The sequence below is a fragment of the Aptenodytes patagonicus genome, chromosome 3 (genome assembly GCF_965638725.1).
Source record: "Aptenodytes patagonicus chromosome 3, bAptPat1.pri.cur, whole genome shotgun sequence".
NCBI lineage: Eukaryota > Metazoa > Chordata > Aves > Sphenisciformes > Spheniscidae > Aptenodytes > Aptenodytes patagonicus.
Genome location: NC_134951.1, coordinates 71,148,604 through 71,164,578, shown reverse-complemented (window position 1 = coordinate 71,164,578; position 15,975 = coordinate 71,148,604). Strand labels below are relative to the sequence as shown.

The 15,975-nt window shown below is 38.2% G+C and overlaps 1 protein-coding gene across 4 annotated transcripts in view; it reads right to left on the bottom strand.

The window, feature by feature from the left end:
- Nucleotides 1-1,921: 1,921 nt before the first annotated feature.
- SERAC1 (serine active site containing 1) overlaps nt 1,922-15,975 on the bottom strand; it is a 28,088-nt gene continuing 14,034 nt past the window's right edge. For 3 of the 4 annotated variants that reach the window (XM_076333781.1, XM_076333783.1, XM_076333782.1), the window contains exons 10-17: nt 15,481-15,643; nt 12,474-12,624; nt 11,486-11,627; nt 10,585-10,685; nt 7,721-7,818; nt 6,996-7,178; nt 6,368-6,511; nt 1,922-4,395 (exon numbers count right to left, since the gene is read on the bottom strand). In XM_076333781.1, the coding sequence (XP_076189896.1) occupies nt 4,259-4,395; nt 6,368-6,511; nt 6,996-7,178; nt 7,721-7,818; nt 10,585-10,685; nt 11,486-11,627; nt 12,474-12,624; nt 15,481-15,643 (1,119 nt within the window). In that variant the 3' untranslated portion in view covers nt 1,922-4,258. Of the gene's footprint in view, nt 4,396-5,910; nt 6,003-6,367; nt 6,512-6,995; nt 7,179-7,720; nt 7,819-10,584; nt 10,686-11,485; nt 11,628-12,473; nt 12,625-15,480; nt 15,644-15,975 lie in introns of those variants that run through there. The other variant, XM_076333784.1, reaches the window with a different exon arrangement.

Sequence of the window (15,975 nt, the reverse complement as noted above, 5' to 3'; positions counted from 1 at the left end):
AAAAAGAAAGAGTACATTATATGACCATATCCAACATTTTCTGCAAAGATAATTAACAGCTCTAGGACAGCTAATTTACATGTTAATGAAAGTGTCAGCGGGAAAGCCAATTAAAGTGGATTTATACAAGTCAAATAAAATCTTCTTATTACTCTCCTTGAATAAGAGAGGTATGTAGCCTTTAGCGTTATGTCTATGTATGTGGCAAGCTGCCCACTAAAGTATGAATCCCTGCAGCTAGCTGGTTTATACCATCAGTGACAGCACATACTGTTCAATCGCAGCAAATCAAGGGAAAGGAACGGACAGCCCAGCTGAAAGGGTTACAGCAAAGAATGAGGAATCTCCCGCCTTGATACATTACCTTCCTCACTGGTGCCCAACACCCCAGGCAAGTGTTTTTTCAGAGGCAGGTGCCTGTGACCTGGGTTCTGGTTTTAATGCTCAGGAGAAGCTAAGCAGGGCCAGGCTTGCTCTGCGTTTGGGAAACCACTACAGAAAACTCGGACTGCAGGAGGTGGTGATTCTTTCCTTCTCATTCAGGGTTAAGCCCGGCCCCACCACAATGTGAAAAGAGGCTAAGTAATCTGAACCATCGTTAGCTGGCGTCCACAACTAGGGAACCCACAGCACGGCTCTGTCCTCAGCTCTGCTGCCCGTTCTCACTAGGACATTACCAGTGGAAACCAATGTTCTCAGTGATAGCTATCAGTCTTGAGGGCCCTATAATGGGTGGCAGGGAGCGGCTATCCCATGACATTTTTCATGTTGTGAATCCAGCACTTGGAAATCTTAAAATTGTTGACACTGGCTGTGAAGCCAGGCATGAATGATTCACCAGATGCAAGTATATAAGCGTCTGTGTGCTTATTTAATGTGAGACTCTGGCAAGAGACTAACGCCACGTGAGCTTGCCCAGGACCCTGTAGTACAGCAACTTTAAGTTGCTGCAGGCACCTTGGTTGTTCAGCTGCATTCGTGTTTGGGGTGGGTAAGCGGTTCTCCTTGGTATAGCAACTGCCCGATTTAGCTTTTTTAGGTGGGTGATCACTGAAACAAACAAAAAGAAAGAGAACCAAACCCAAAGTATTGTTTAGAATTTCCACTCTGACAAAACAACATTTTTGCTTTTTCCTTTTTGTCCAGAATTCACATTTTCTCCAGAAGGAAAATTTCTCCTTTCTAGCTAGCTGCTCTGCCTGGCACCATGGAGCACAAATCACCGTGAAAGCCAGTTTGCACTACTGCAATCACAGCAATTAAAAGCTTCATGACTGTTGCTACTAGAAATACCAATACAGTTACACAAGAGCGCTGAACAACAAGTGCAGGAGGATTGACAAATTCCTATTAGCCCTCCCTTCCTGTCTTACTATTTCAGTCTTGGATGCCACACTGCAGACGAAATACCATCTTCTCAGACAATTCACACATACCTGCTAGCCACATCTGCAGCTGGGTTCCCAGCTAGATGGGATTAAGGGCATAGTTTGAGACCTAAGAATGTACGTAAAGGCACCATTCTGAATTAATGTGACACCAGGGAAGCACGAAAGCATACATTTCTAATGGGAAGCAGACATGAATGCTACGCAACAGACCCTCTGGCCCTCGAACCAGTGTCTGTACATGATTTAGGAGGCACTTTTGCAAAATCTAAAAGCACAACTGAAGAACTGCTGTCGGGCAAAACTGATGACCGGCTGCGCCCCCCAGTACTATGCCTCTTACAGAAGATGAAGGGTAAACATTACATTCATAGAATCATAGAATCATTAAGGTTGGAAAAGACCTCTAAGATCATCGAGTCCAACTGTCAACCCAACACCACCGTGCCCACTAAACCATGTCCCTAAGCACCTCACATTCTTCCAGCGCGAGACAATCACTAAAAATAATGCAGATCTTTAACAAAAGTGAACATGATCCAGAGCATTCACCTTTAATACATTTTGTGGCATGTCTAGTACATTTTTAAAAACACATTTCATTACTATATTCCAAAAAAACCCAAACCCAACAATCCCCCCCTCAAAATATTAGTTTTAAAAGTTACACATATATACATACAGTTACAAAAAAAGGAGAAAGTTGCCTCAAGAGTTCCAGTTACAGTAACAAAACATAGATGCATTTACTGAGATTAATGTGTAATGTAATTGATCTGAATCCCTGTAAGCCAGTCGTCTATTAAAATCAATACAAGATTTGTCACGCTAAACACACATTCAGTTATATGTCTTGTCTATTCACAATGAATTCCACATACCCTCTACTTTGTGATTACAAAGTGTTCTAGTATATTTACATTCTGAAGTTTAAACGACAGTGTAAAAAGGATAAACCTCTTAATGAGTTCTGTTACATTTCCTATCTGAAATACTGCCCTGCAGCGTTCTTACCTACATCTCGGTTAGGGGGAAAACACGCTCTTTTTGCTAGTGTAGTGCTGTACATTCTCTGTACTACTCTCGTGAGTTTTACTTTGCAACTCTAGCAGGTCAAGGCTCAACTTCCAGAAGTGCATTTTCAGATGTAGTGTCCTCCTGGGCTGGAATGCTCTCAGGCGGGAACAGCTGAGGTGGTCTCAGGACCTGGCAGGACTGCAATGGCCACTGGTGCCTGCACCAAGCCCATGCAGAACTGCAAAGCGCACCCCACCTCTTTGGTAGCTTTCATAGCCGTAACTTTAAGGCCAGTGATATTAGATCCCTCTCACAGAAGTGATGCTAAGAGATGTCTTAAGCCTGTCATCGATACAGGCCTTATTTAACAAATGGTCAGCTAGGGCAGTGTAGCCTAATCACAGCCTATGTTTGTTTTCAGAGGGGTTGTGGGCGGAAAGAAAGGATGGAAAGAGACCACAGTTAGACTAGGCTGCTTTTCACTACATTGCAAACTATTTAAGACTTTAAAAAAGTGACTGAACACTGCCATTTTTTTTTCCTAAAAATACTTATTTCTCACCAGTACTGTTAAGGTATCCTTAACATAAACATAAACTCAAGTAAGACAACACTGCTGTTTTTCTCTGTATCTACACCAATAAATATACTTGGGCTTCAAGAAACAAAAACATCTGGGATCTTCTGCATTTCCAGTGGGACCTTACGATCACCTGAATTTTTTCCTGCTTTACTTTTTCTCTACCTGAGCTCCAAACTCTAAGCATCAGCTTTTTTGTCAGGGCCTACATTTGTCTTACTCCATGTGAGCATTTTCAATGCTCTTGTTTAAATCAGCTAAAGAAAGAGTTTCTAAATGAGTAACATGAGCCGGGGATTTGAATGTACCGTCTTCTCGGTATGTCCCAAGAGTAAAGCAAAAGAGCTCTGTTCTGTATCTTCCATGTGAACAAGCACAGAAACGCCCTGAGTCTGACCAGATACACACTGCCCTAAAGAAAGCAATCTCACAAGTTGCTAAGAGACAAATGTACAAGAGGGTGAACAATTCTATTGTTTTGTTTTCATTTACACAAACAGATTAAAACAACCACAGTTGTCTATGCAAGACAACCTACCAACCTATCTCTTTCTCACGCAGAAAACAGATGCCATATTTGCTGACAAATCTGGGTGGTCTATTAAATGAAAAGGCAAATTACAAAAACTCCTGGAACTGGGCCACTAGCCCAAAAACGCTACCTTCATTCACTTGGACAAATTTCTTCAGGCTCCAGTCAGACTACTTGACGTGGACAGTAAACCAAAGCTTTGAGGCAGCCACATGCTGCTTCTCCCCTTTGACACAACAAATAACCACCCCAGTTAATTGTTTCTGATCCTCTCTAAGACTTTAGTCCCAGGTGTATATTTACCTTAATGAGACCACCTACCTCCAGAGCAAGCTTTTTTTTTTTGCGCTAAAAGAAGATATCCTGGGCACTCTCCACAGTCTAGCTGTGTTGCTCCAGAGGGATATCTGGAGACTAAGTGAAACTTGTCTTCCATCGAATCCCCATCCCCTCCCAGCCACACTGCTGAAGAATTTACACACTTTTGTTGACAGATCATGGTTACTCTACGCCAACACACATTTTCTTTTTGCCAAGTTTATAGGACTTCAGTTTGTATTTGTTTTGAATACATTTTAGAAATAAGTTGGAGAGGTGTCTAAGTTGGAGATGTACCGAAAATTATTTTAGCAGCAGATACTATTGACATAGCATCTTTGTAGTTCTGCAGATCCCCCGTCAGGGAAGAACTTACTGTGTTACACCAAATAGAGGAAATAAGCAGCCAAGGATGGCAAAAACTCAGTCTCCAAGTTCTTGGGCTAAAACATCCTGAATGAACTTCAATGTACGTTGGTATAAGAAAGCATCCTTCTTCTTTGGCTTACAAATATTTAGATGATTAACATCCACTGGAATAAGGTCTCCAATTCCTAACTCTGGGAGAGGGGGAAAAAAAAAAAAAAAAGAAGAAAAAACTACCAAAAAGTTCGTAAGATCACCTAGACTGAAAAGCACATCTTGCATCAGCAATTTCTGTCTCAAAATCAACTTCTCCTGCCTTCAGTTTAACTGTTTTGTATTCACCATTTTTTAAATGTGCTAAAAGCATCAATACACACTGTTATAATCAGAGCTATACATTGCTACAAACCCCACACTGGTAAGCCATTAGGTCAGAGTTCTATCTTTATTGGGAATGCACAAATGTACATTTCTCCATACAGACAACTTTGAAGAATCAAAACTTCATTTACCAGCACCTGACTGACAGCAAAGTCCTGACTGAAGTTTAAGCATTGACATGAACAGGGATAGGGTTTAATCCAGGATATTCAGATTCTCATCACCACTAATTGCCACTAATATATTTATATTCCTTATAAAATACTTTGATGTGGAGATTAAAAATGGGACTAGAATGAACCTGAAATATGCCACAAATCACTACACGCATTTCCGGAGAAATGAAAAAATTACATTGCTTAATTGTAGAATACAAGTATTCCATTTTCAGCTACTGATTTTGGGGCACACTACAGCATTTATTGTTTCGTGACAGCTATCACTACTAGTGAACTTTCCAGTTAGGATGCTGTGACTGCCACACTCCAGTTTATTACCTATTCACTCAACCTCCTGAAAAATCCTCCATTTTGCTTGGAACTCTGTAACTTTAACCATGTAAAATTACACCAGAGCAGGATGAAGTTTGCTTTCATGTGCCCAAGCATGCATGTAAGAAACAGTGAGTGTACTGCTTGTCAGCCTGGGTTTTGAACAAAAAGAGTGGCATGCCACTGAACTGTCATGTACTCTCTAAAGACTTTCGAGAGCTCACGTGCTGCATTGCGTGTCACATCTCTAGAAGAGGAGAAACATGCTACAAAATTAAAAGTGCACAGTACTTATTTGTGCACTTTGTTATCCAGCCCTCTTTTTAATTTTATTTTGTTAAAATAAAAAAAGAAAGAATGCCCAGTTTTTCAGCCCTCGCCAATAAAATTGCATCAGCAACATTTTCGCAAACAATTGCTTCTTGAGAAGACATACTGAAAAAATACTGCTAAATACTGCCTCAGGAAAACAGGGTTGTATAGTCCACCTTTTTCAGAGCAACTAACCTTGCATCTAACCTAGTGGATTTAGCTGGTGGAAAGCCTGATCTAAAACCCAACAAAGCAATGGTTTCTGTTCAAGGCCTTACAGGTACCTCAGGCAGTGCAGAAGAGGGTTTTGCTCAGGGAAAACCTGAAAATATCAGACTTAAAACAATTCTCTAAGTTGAATACCCATAAACAAAATAAGAAAAAGAACTGTCTGGTTTTCCCTTCTCCTACAAAAGGCAAAAAGATGGAGGAAACTTTTCAAGAGGCAAACTCTATTGCTTGAGTACCTGAGATATGGAAGATAAAGGATTCTTAACACTGAAAAACAGCTTTGTGACTTTTTCCTTCCATTAGCAGTTTACTAATTTTCTTTCTTATGTTTTAAAGGAGGAAATAGCTCGAATTTGCGGGAGCTTCTGAAAGACTATTCAGCCTACCTATACAAGGATAAACAACAGTTACTCATAATTACAAAGGAAAGGACTACAACAATGTAACATTGGACCAGGGTCTACCCTGCTTTTTTCAGTAAGCAAGCGTTACACGCATTTAGAAAAATCAAAACCAACAATTGCTACTCTAAGCTATAAATGTAGCTGCCTCTGATCTCAGCAGGGAGACTGTAGTTTAAACTCAGCCAAAAGTTTTTTAAAAAAATAACAGGTAACATACATAACAATACACAACATAACAGATGTATTTTTCTAGGTCTTTCTACCAGAGCATTTATAATCCTTCCTCACTATCGATGCTTACGTGAATATATACAAAATTAAATAAATTAAATGGATATTTGACTTACTTGCCGATTCCAGAGGCACGACATGCAGTTTTATCATGCTGCCTATGTGTGTTGGTAAGGTTTCTGCAAAACTCAGCACTGAAAATTTCTTATCTTTGGCAAAAGACAGGAAGTCATCATTCAGCTCTTTAAGGGCAGGAGAATCTGAGAAAGAGCAACATAATTTTTGCAGTGTTATCTTGAACATAAGATTATAGCATTTGTCTGGCAAGACCGCATTCCTAAAGAGATGTTTTGGAAAAATTAATACACCAGTAAAAGGAGTGTCACTTACTTTGTAATCCCTTTTTCCAGCTATCATATGCAACAATTGTTTATCTCTGCATAGCATGGAATTTGTTTAGAAGATAAGAGTCTAAAGTCCAGCACATGTTGAGTTACTACGTTGCTAAATGGCCCAAACTACTCTTCTGTAAATTTGTTCTGACTCCCTTTTTTCCCCCCTCGCCTCTGCGAGGGGAGGAAAGCTACTCAGAATTACTTACAGTAATTCGACACACAACCCAAAACATAAGAAGGGGGGTTGCTGTTTTTATCCAGCTTTTTCTGACAGCATGATAAAAAGAAAAAGCATCACAAACAGATTAGCATAGATCCCCGCTGTTAAATGGTAGCAAAGTGAGCATACCCTTGCTGAGTTCTTTAACCTCCACAGACGGAAAGAGAAGATATCTGGCATTTATAGAATATTCAGCCAGCTGGGAACCATGGTGAGGTACACTATAAAATATGATTCCTCTGGTGTTGTTTACAATTTTATCCATTTCTGGATTCTTGGAAGCATCCACCAGCATCTTTTTGACTAGAAGACCTGGCAACAGAAACTGAATTAATGCAGGGATTTAAACCACTGTGAAAATAATGATCATGCTATATTATCCATGAAACAACTAACCATATTCTTGCCTCAGTTGATTAGTCCTTAGTTTGTCAAATATGTAAGATTAAGTTGAAAAAAACCAAACCAAACCTGAGGAGGCATTAAAATACAATGTCAATGAACGATGCACATCCAATTTTGGTTTGCTTTAAGTGTTGCTAATGACATTCACTATATGCCTGATCATGGAGAAAATTTTGCCTCTGGATTCCATTTACATTAATTTCAACTCATTGATTTTGTGTTTTTAAATCAACACAGTAAAAACAAACAGCAATAAAAATCCTTTCAAAATGTATATGCTACTGAATATAATGCATTAAGAAAGTAGAAATCTATTTTCCATCTTTAGGTCTTTGCAAATTTTGTAGATAAACTATTCTGAATAATTGCATTTCAGACTGAATTTGGTTAACAGCTTATTCTGAAATAACAGCAAAAAATACTTTATATCAAACAGGCAATGTGCTTACCACCCATGCTATGTGATACCCACACCAGAGGTCTGTCTCCAATCCCAGCAGCTCTGAGCTTGTCAAGAAGCTCATTGCTCCTGTAAGCAATAGACTTCCTGCAAAGAAAAAAAACCACAAGCATGATGAAGCATGATAGGTTAAAAGGCAATGTGAAAACAGAATGAATTTTCAGTGCTGCACATTTATGAAAGTGAATTAGGTACATAAAACATTAATTACTTAATTATTGTTACTACATTGAAAAATGCCAAAAACTTTTGTAAGGTTTGCTTCACAAGGACAATAGGAGTTGAGCTAAATTCAGTTTCCTGATCTTGCTAGAAAGTTTTATTTTAATTTCACTCACCATTTAATTTCACTCATTTCCTTTAGCTTTAGTTCGACAAGTCTCTTTATGGAGTTTTAGATAGTTTCATTTATACATTGTAACAAAATTATGGTTTTTTTATGAAAGCATTGTCAATGCATAATGAACTTTATCCCCTGAAACAAGAACATACCTAATGTCTGACAAAAATGTACTTTGCTAAACAATGCTCAAAATGTGGAGCAATGTACAGGAACTTAATAACTAAGTGCATGATCAACCAATACATTAAAAAAATCACAGATAACGTATCTTATACTTTCCAGACAATAATCTCCAAATGCTTTGTACTGGAATAGTATAAAAGCACAATAATCTCCACTTTATAAATGAAGAGGCTGAGCTCTGGAAAGGGTGAGCTACATGTTAGAGGCTGAAAATGAATCTGGAACAAACAAAACAAAACCAATGCCAATTCCCAGTCCAAGCTTGAAAGTGCAACATCGTTACTCCTGGCAGTGTAACAAGAATCAAACATAGACCCTTGGATAATGAAAACGTTAGGATATTGGGGCAACCACTGTGCAAAGTAATTCACTTCATCTCTATTGGTTCTCAGCATTCTCACTAGAAATTGCTCTTATAACACACATGAAAAGGATAATCAAATGTGTCTTTTCAGCTGAACAATAGGCTTTAGGATAGCTGAGAGACATAAAAATTCACTTTTGAAACAGTGAATGAGCCTGTACACTTACAGCAATCATAAGGTTGTGATTCTACTGCTACATCTTTATTCCTGCTAGTTAAAAATATCTTTAATATCTTTCATTTTTTATTAACCATATCAAATTATAAAATAATCAACTACTATGCTTGGGTGACCATAAATAGCAGGTAATGTAATTTCCCATTTTGTAATGAAAAAGACATTATCTTAAAATAAAGAAATCTATGTTTATTTCTTTTTCAAATTTTCGTCTATTATACTTACTCCAGATGGACACAGGAAAAAAGTTCTCTTAGAATCATAGAATCATTTAGGTTGGAAAAGATCTTTAAGATCATCAAGTCCAACCATAAACCTAACACTGCCAAGTCCACCACTAAACCATGTCCCTAAGCACCACATCTACACGTCTTAAATACTTCCAGGGATGGGGACTCAACCACTTCCCTGGGCAGCCTGTTCCAATGCTTGACAACCCTTTCGGTGAAGAAATTTTTCCTAATATCCAATCTAAACCTCCCCTGCTGCAACTTGAGGCCATTTCCTCTCGTCCTATCGCTAGTTACTTGGGAGAAGAGACCGACACTCACCTCGCTACAACCTCCTTTCAGGTAGTTGTAGAGAGCGACGAGGTCTCCCCTCAGCCTCCTTTTCTCCAGGCTAAACAACCCCAGTTCCCTCAGCTGCTCCTCAGAAGACTTGTGCTCTAGACCCTTCACCAGCTTCATTGCCCTTCTTTGGATGCGAAACAAGGTACAAGGTCCCTCTACAAGGTCCAGTCTTCTTTGGACCTTGTAGAAGTAACCACCTACATGTTTTTTACTGCCATTGTTCTGCCTAATTTCAAATCACCATATTAACAGCCATGTCTTCCTTTTTTTTTCTCCCCCTGCTTACATGCTTTCTTTAATGCAGTAACTGCACTGATCCTTTGTCTATCCATAGGGAGGGGGGAATGAACAAGTAGCAAGTTCCCAGCCTATTATACGCATGCTGAATTTTTCTTCTCCCCTACACAAAACATAATCAATTTTCAGATTCTTAAACCTGTGAGCAATCATGCACATGCCTTCACTGAAGTACACAAGTTGAATCTACAGTACTAGTTACATGCTTAAGTATCTGCATAAGTGTTTGAAGGACTCAGATTAGAATCTGATTTAAAGATCACTGAACTCAATTACTAAGCCTAAAATCCATTAAAACCAAATCACCTTCACAGGCTCAAAGTATTTTTATTTTTCAGAAGGATCATGTTTGGAGGTAGCATCTTCCTCTGACCTACCCGGTTCATGGTCAGTAAAAACACAATTCCTCTGACAAGGGCAATTACACTATCTGACCAAACCAGATACAGTTGCTGTATTTTATCTATTGAAGACCTATACGAATCTCTTTCCAGGGATTAACACTTCTTGAACAAAATTATATGCTTCATTTTATCGTGAGTATGAAGTCATAGTACAGTGATTTTTTTGCTGTGCTTATGAAGCATTATTGGGTCATTTTAAGTTTAAGAAATATTCCCCTTAAGATACAAAATTGATGTTATATTTACATCAACTAATAGCATAATTTAGTGTCTCCCCTAAACATGAAGCAGAACAGACTGTAAGAATTTAAGAAGTTGCCACAAGTAGTTATCCATGAGGCTAAAAAGCTCAAGCATACCATGAATATACCTAATGTTTTTCCAAACTTGGTTTTCAAATGCAACAGGAGAAGTTAAATTCACTGTTTCACACTAGGTGATCCCAAGGATCAGCTTTACAGGTCTCCCTCCTCCCTCCCTCCGCTCCAAACTGCAGACACTACATTTGTTACCTGTGAGCCTCAACAGGACATTTTGCTTTCCAGTCACTCAAATGGGTGTCATATTCCACAGATATGATTCTAAGGGCAGGGCAGTCTGAAGCCAGCCATGTCTAAATTAAAGAAAAGCAAAACCAAAAGGAGCTTATAATTGAAGTACTTAAACTCTTGCAAGCAATTTATCAGCAACGGAGCAAAGATATTACTATGGGGACAATATCAAGCAAGATTTCTGCTCTTCAGTTAATCCCCAAATACATCTTATACCTAGACTATTATTCTTTTATTACATGATGGCGAACTCTAGCCTGTTCCCCAGCCACAAAGTAGGTAAAGGATGGAGATGGAGTACTCACTCGTGCATTCCTGGCTCCCTCTCCTGGGTGAAACAAGAATTACTAAGATTACCAACAGGACTGCTCAGTTTAAGTTTTACAGAGGTACTTTGGTGGTTATACCAATGTGAGTTGCTTGAAGCAGTAATTACTTATTTACCAACAACATTTAAGTAGCAATCTGCAAAAACTGAGGTACTCAGACACCTATGTAAGAAAGGATAGTTAATTTAAAAATGTAATTTTATGTATCCTTTTCTCAGCAATAACATCCCATCAAAAAAAAAAAAAAAAAAAAGAGCATGAGGAAAGCAGCCATTGCCTCCTCTTTCACTGGCAGGAGAATGATAGTGAGAGCATTAAATTTAGGGATTTTCCTTTGCAAGAACAACCTGTTCAAAATTTCAGCTTGCTAACAAAAATATAGCAGGAACTTGAAAAGTGCTACTTGTAGAACAGTTTACAGGTCATTTGATTCAAAATAGACAACTGCTAGACAGCGTAATTCTAGATCCTCTGGACAGCTCTCATTAACTAGGAAACAGCAGCCACATGTGAAAATGTTATTGTCTTTTTACCTTTGGCCAGCACTGACTATAGTCCTCTTCCCCTTCTGAAGCCTTTTTATCCAAATGCTGGTCAATGTCTTGCTGTCGCCAGGTTTTAAATGCTGCTCCCAAAAGACCATGAACAAAAAGGATGTCTGCTCTGATGGGCTGACTGATATAGGAAAGGGAATTTAAGAGACGCATGGTACATATTCTTTTAGCAAATTAAATTTACACAGAACTTTTAACCTAAGGGAGGCCAAAATGCTACTTTTAACACTATATGTGATTTCTTATCTTATGGACAACATTTCATGACATTTCATGATATTTCAAAGAGGATACTCAGATCAAGACAAAAAACAGGGATCCACCCAGAAGAGAGAGATATAAATACGACCTCACAAGTCGTACATATTTTTCTATAATGATTTTTCTATAATAATTTTTCTATAATGAAAAACACCATTCTCTCCAGCTACTGTTAATGCAGCTTGATAGTTCCAGTTTTATCATCAAATTAGATCTTCACTGTAACCTGACTAATGCCAGTGACGCAGGGAATAGTTGCTACTAAGTGACATACCACGTTGGAGACTGCTTCATTCCAGATACACAGTCACTATTAAAAGAAGCTTAAGCTGTAAATTTACTGCATCTTAGGCCGAGATGTGCTGCTGCCAACAGAGTAATTACAAGGCACTGTATCCCAAGACAGCCAGTGCAAAGGTTAAATGGTTGCAATGCATGCAAAGCAATAATTCATCTCATGGTTTGTGTTTGGATTTTTCCATGCAGTACAATAGTACTCCTTTCATGGCTATGGACTGCTCCCATCACTTCTGTTGTTCTCCTATTTGGGAATCTAAATTCAGTCCTCTCAACCCACCAAAGAACAGGAGGAGCAGGTGACATGAGTACAGCAGCACTCTGATGTCAACTCTTCCAAAGTTTTGTACCCGAACAGTATAACAAGTAACTCAAAGTACAGCAAGTACAGTATCTCCTTCTGCTTTACCTGCTACGATATTGTGGATGCAAGACATAAACACCATCTGGATACTTTTCTTTCACTGTGTCCCTGTCTAGATTAGCCAAAGCTCTGGATGCATGAGAAGACTGAATGACATGTGGGGATTTCATTACTTCAGCAAGTACAGAAACCCAACCTACATTGAAAAAATAAAGTGGCAGGTTAACTAATTAGAAACATCATCTAAACAAAAGAATTCAGAAACATCATCCTTCAAAGCATACTTGTGAAAATAGATGTTAAAACTTAACAATGGTAACATCAAAACAAATTATTTCAATCTACTCTCTTTACTGCAGGAAAGCCAATGCTAGATAAGTGGAATGTCCAAAATGCAAAAATCCAGAGTGGTGAGGAGGCAATGTATTTTTCTACTGTTCAGCTTATGATCTGAAGGAGAACCCCTTCTCAGAAGAAACTGAAAGGTCAGTGCAGTTGTCAGAGAGAGAACAGAACTCAAGCCCCTTTTTGCAGGTAAGATGCAAGAAAGACAGAGAAATGTCCCAGAGAGAAAATTAAGCTTAAAGCGTAAGAAAGACACAGAAAACAACCCACAGGAATAATGGCAGGTGGTAAAATTGATACTTGCTGTGAGAGTACAACCATTTCTCATTTTAAAATCCAGGGTGCGAAAAACTGTTTAAGGAATTAAAATGTCCTCGCTATTCTAAAAATAGTATACTATTTATACCTAAGTAACGTAAGAGAGTTAATGAAGGAAACCTTTGAACACATTCCTCAATAACATTTTAAGTCACAGCTACCTCAAGAAAAAACAGACACTTTATAATACTTTACCTAAGATGTAAAATATAGTTTCTTAGCCATGGACGGGGATGGTCATAGACTACTGAAAAATGCGAAGGACTTTCTTTTATACACACACAGACACATATATTTCTTTAAAATCCCGATAAATGTTGTTGCTGCTAGCAAGAGTCATCTACAAATCACAATTACATTAAAGTCAAGTTCATAAATAAAACCTGGGAAGACTTTGAAGAGAGATTTTCAAATGGAGGCTGATTTGAAAAAGAAGAAACAATTTACTAAATGAGTACTGTTTCAAAATCATGCACAGTACGTTGTTATTAGGATAGCCAGTATGTTGCTAATTCAAGACAGTTAGTTCACTGAGGAATTAGGAAAAAAAATGAATTGACGTGAGTTTTGTTTCAATGCAAGTACCTTTGAGAGCTGTCAAAAAAATTTTTTTTTTTTTTTAAAGAATTATATATTTAAATTACATTTCTAAGCAGAATAGGTGTTGACCACTGTGCAAGTTCTCCTTAAGAAGAACACTATCTAAAATCTATTTTCAATTCTCCAAATACAATTAAAAACTGCCAAGCTAGTCTGCTTAAAACTAGCAAGGTCTCTGGTCTTGCATTTCTCTTAAATGAGCCAAGATGAAGGGTCAAAAATAGTGTTCAGAATCCTTCTGCCCCCAGACACCCCATCATAGCTACTACACAGTGCCTCATTGCTTTTCTTCCTCTTCTGTGCCAGCAGTTTTCGCAAAGGAAAAGAGCCTTAGAGGTTCTTTCTTCTTATGCATCATCCAGCAACAAAAGAGAAGTCTTATCAACTCTTGACCAGCAGTATCCAACTGCTCATCTCTGGAGTCCGGTTCACTGTCTAAAATTCCATTTGTACCGAGAGCTCTGCCCCAGGGAACTGCTGACTCTTCTGTTACGATCTCTTCCTCTACACGTATGGTTTTAACAGTCATCACAAGAATGGAAAATGGTGCTAGAGCTTAGATCAAAGGCCTTTGTAGTCCAGCTGTCTTTCTCCAAAAGTGAGCAGTAATGGAAGTTGCGGAACAATAAAAGAATGGAGCAATAAAATGGCAAGTATATAGTGCTGATTCTCCACTATACCCTCTCAGTTTTCTGCAATCAACTTGGCTTCTGTGTGTAGAGGTTTATGGATTTTTCTTTCCATGAATTTGTCTAATCACTTTTTGAAGCTTTGTAAGTCTTCAATCACAATGTTTTGTGGCAAGTTTTAGTTTGGTCAAGCACTGTATAGAAAAAAAAATATTTATTTGTTCTGCCTTTTGATAATTTGATTTATAAGAACCTTTGGTCTTGCATTATAAGAAACAGCAGGTGCCCATTCCCTCTTTACCTTCTCTACGCCAGTGAGGATTTTATAAATCTCCATCATATTCTCCTTCAGTTGCTTTTTTCATACTAAGTGTCTTAGTCTAGTTATTTGTTCTTTCTACCACAGCCATTCCAAATTTTTAATCACCCTCATGGTCTTTCCCTGTGCCTTTGCTACTTCTCCTTTTTGCAACAGGGAGATTAAAAATGCACACTGTGTTTAAGAGGGAGACACCAGCTCGGACGTATACAAGAGCATATTGATATTTTCCATTTTTCCTTTTTATTTCTTTCCTAATAAAACATTGGGAATTATTTATTTGGTACAGAACTAGAAGGAATAATTTCATTATGATATTTAGGGGGTATTAAAAAAAGGGGCATCAGAGCAAAGCTTAGCAGAAGTTACTAGCCTAACATGAAACAAGGGAGGGCAGGAAGGCATGTTTCATTTTATTCCAAAAGGTAAGGACTGCAAGCTGGTCTGTTCCTTTACGAGACTAAAACACAGTCAATAAAAAAAAAATTAATCTACAAGGTAGATGATCTGTAAGAGTAGGAAACTCAAAAGATTTTTGCCAGTAATGTGAATCAAACATCAATCAAATCCAAAATTTTCACCATCCATCAGACTTAGAGCACCTCTGTAGCACTGACATATATCGACTAGACAGCATTCAGGGGTTTTTAATCAACACCATCTAAACTGTCTATATTTTTTGTATTAAAAAAACCCACAACAATAACACCTCCCCACCCCCCAAATATAAAAAACCCACCACTGCCATGGTCTATTGCATTTTACAAAAGCACTGTATCCTCTGAAAATTTTAGAATAGAAATCTAGACATTCAGACTGCTTGCACTTGCTTTCCTTTTACCTGCACGTACTATGGATGAATGAAGACGTTCATCCAAAGCCATATTTCCAATAATGCGAATTATGTTCCTTTGTATTTTGGCTGAATCTTTACGTTGCTGGTATATCCTCTGTAGTAGCTGAAGGCCTCCTTTAGCTTCGATTTTATCACAGTGAGAAGAAACCTACCATTATACAGTAAATACAATGACAATAAGTAGATGTTCTGCAAAAAGTTTTGAGATGCTGTTAATTCACATATTAGGGAATTTTAAGGAGCCAATAATGATGCAGAGCCCTTATTACATAGAAATTCTTATTAATCTAGAATTTATTATGCCATAATTGAAGAGGAAGTAAATATTTTAATATGCTAAATGCATTATTTCTATGGATTGACAACCTGAAAGATGCTAAGTACCATCGCTCTACTCTCCTCCACATCTGAGGGAGATAAGATTGCTCTCCACTTGGTGTGATCAAATTTCAACTAAAGTTCAAGAGTCTGAACAGGACA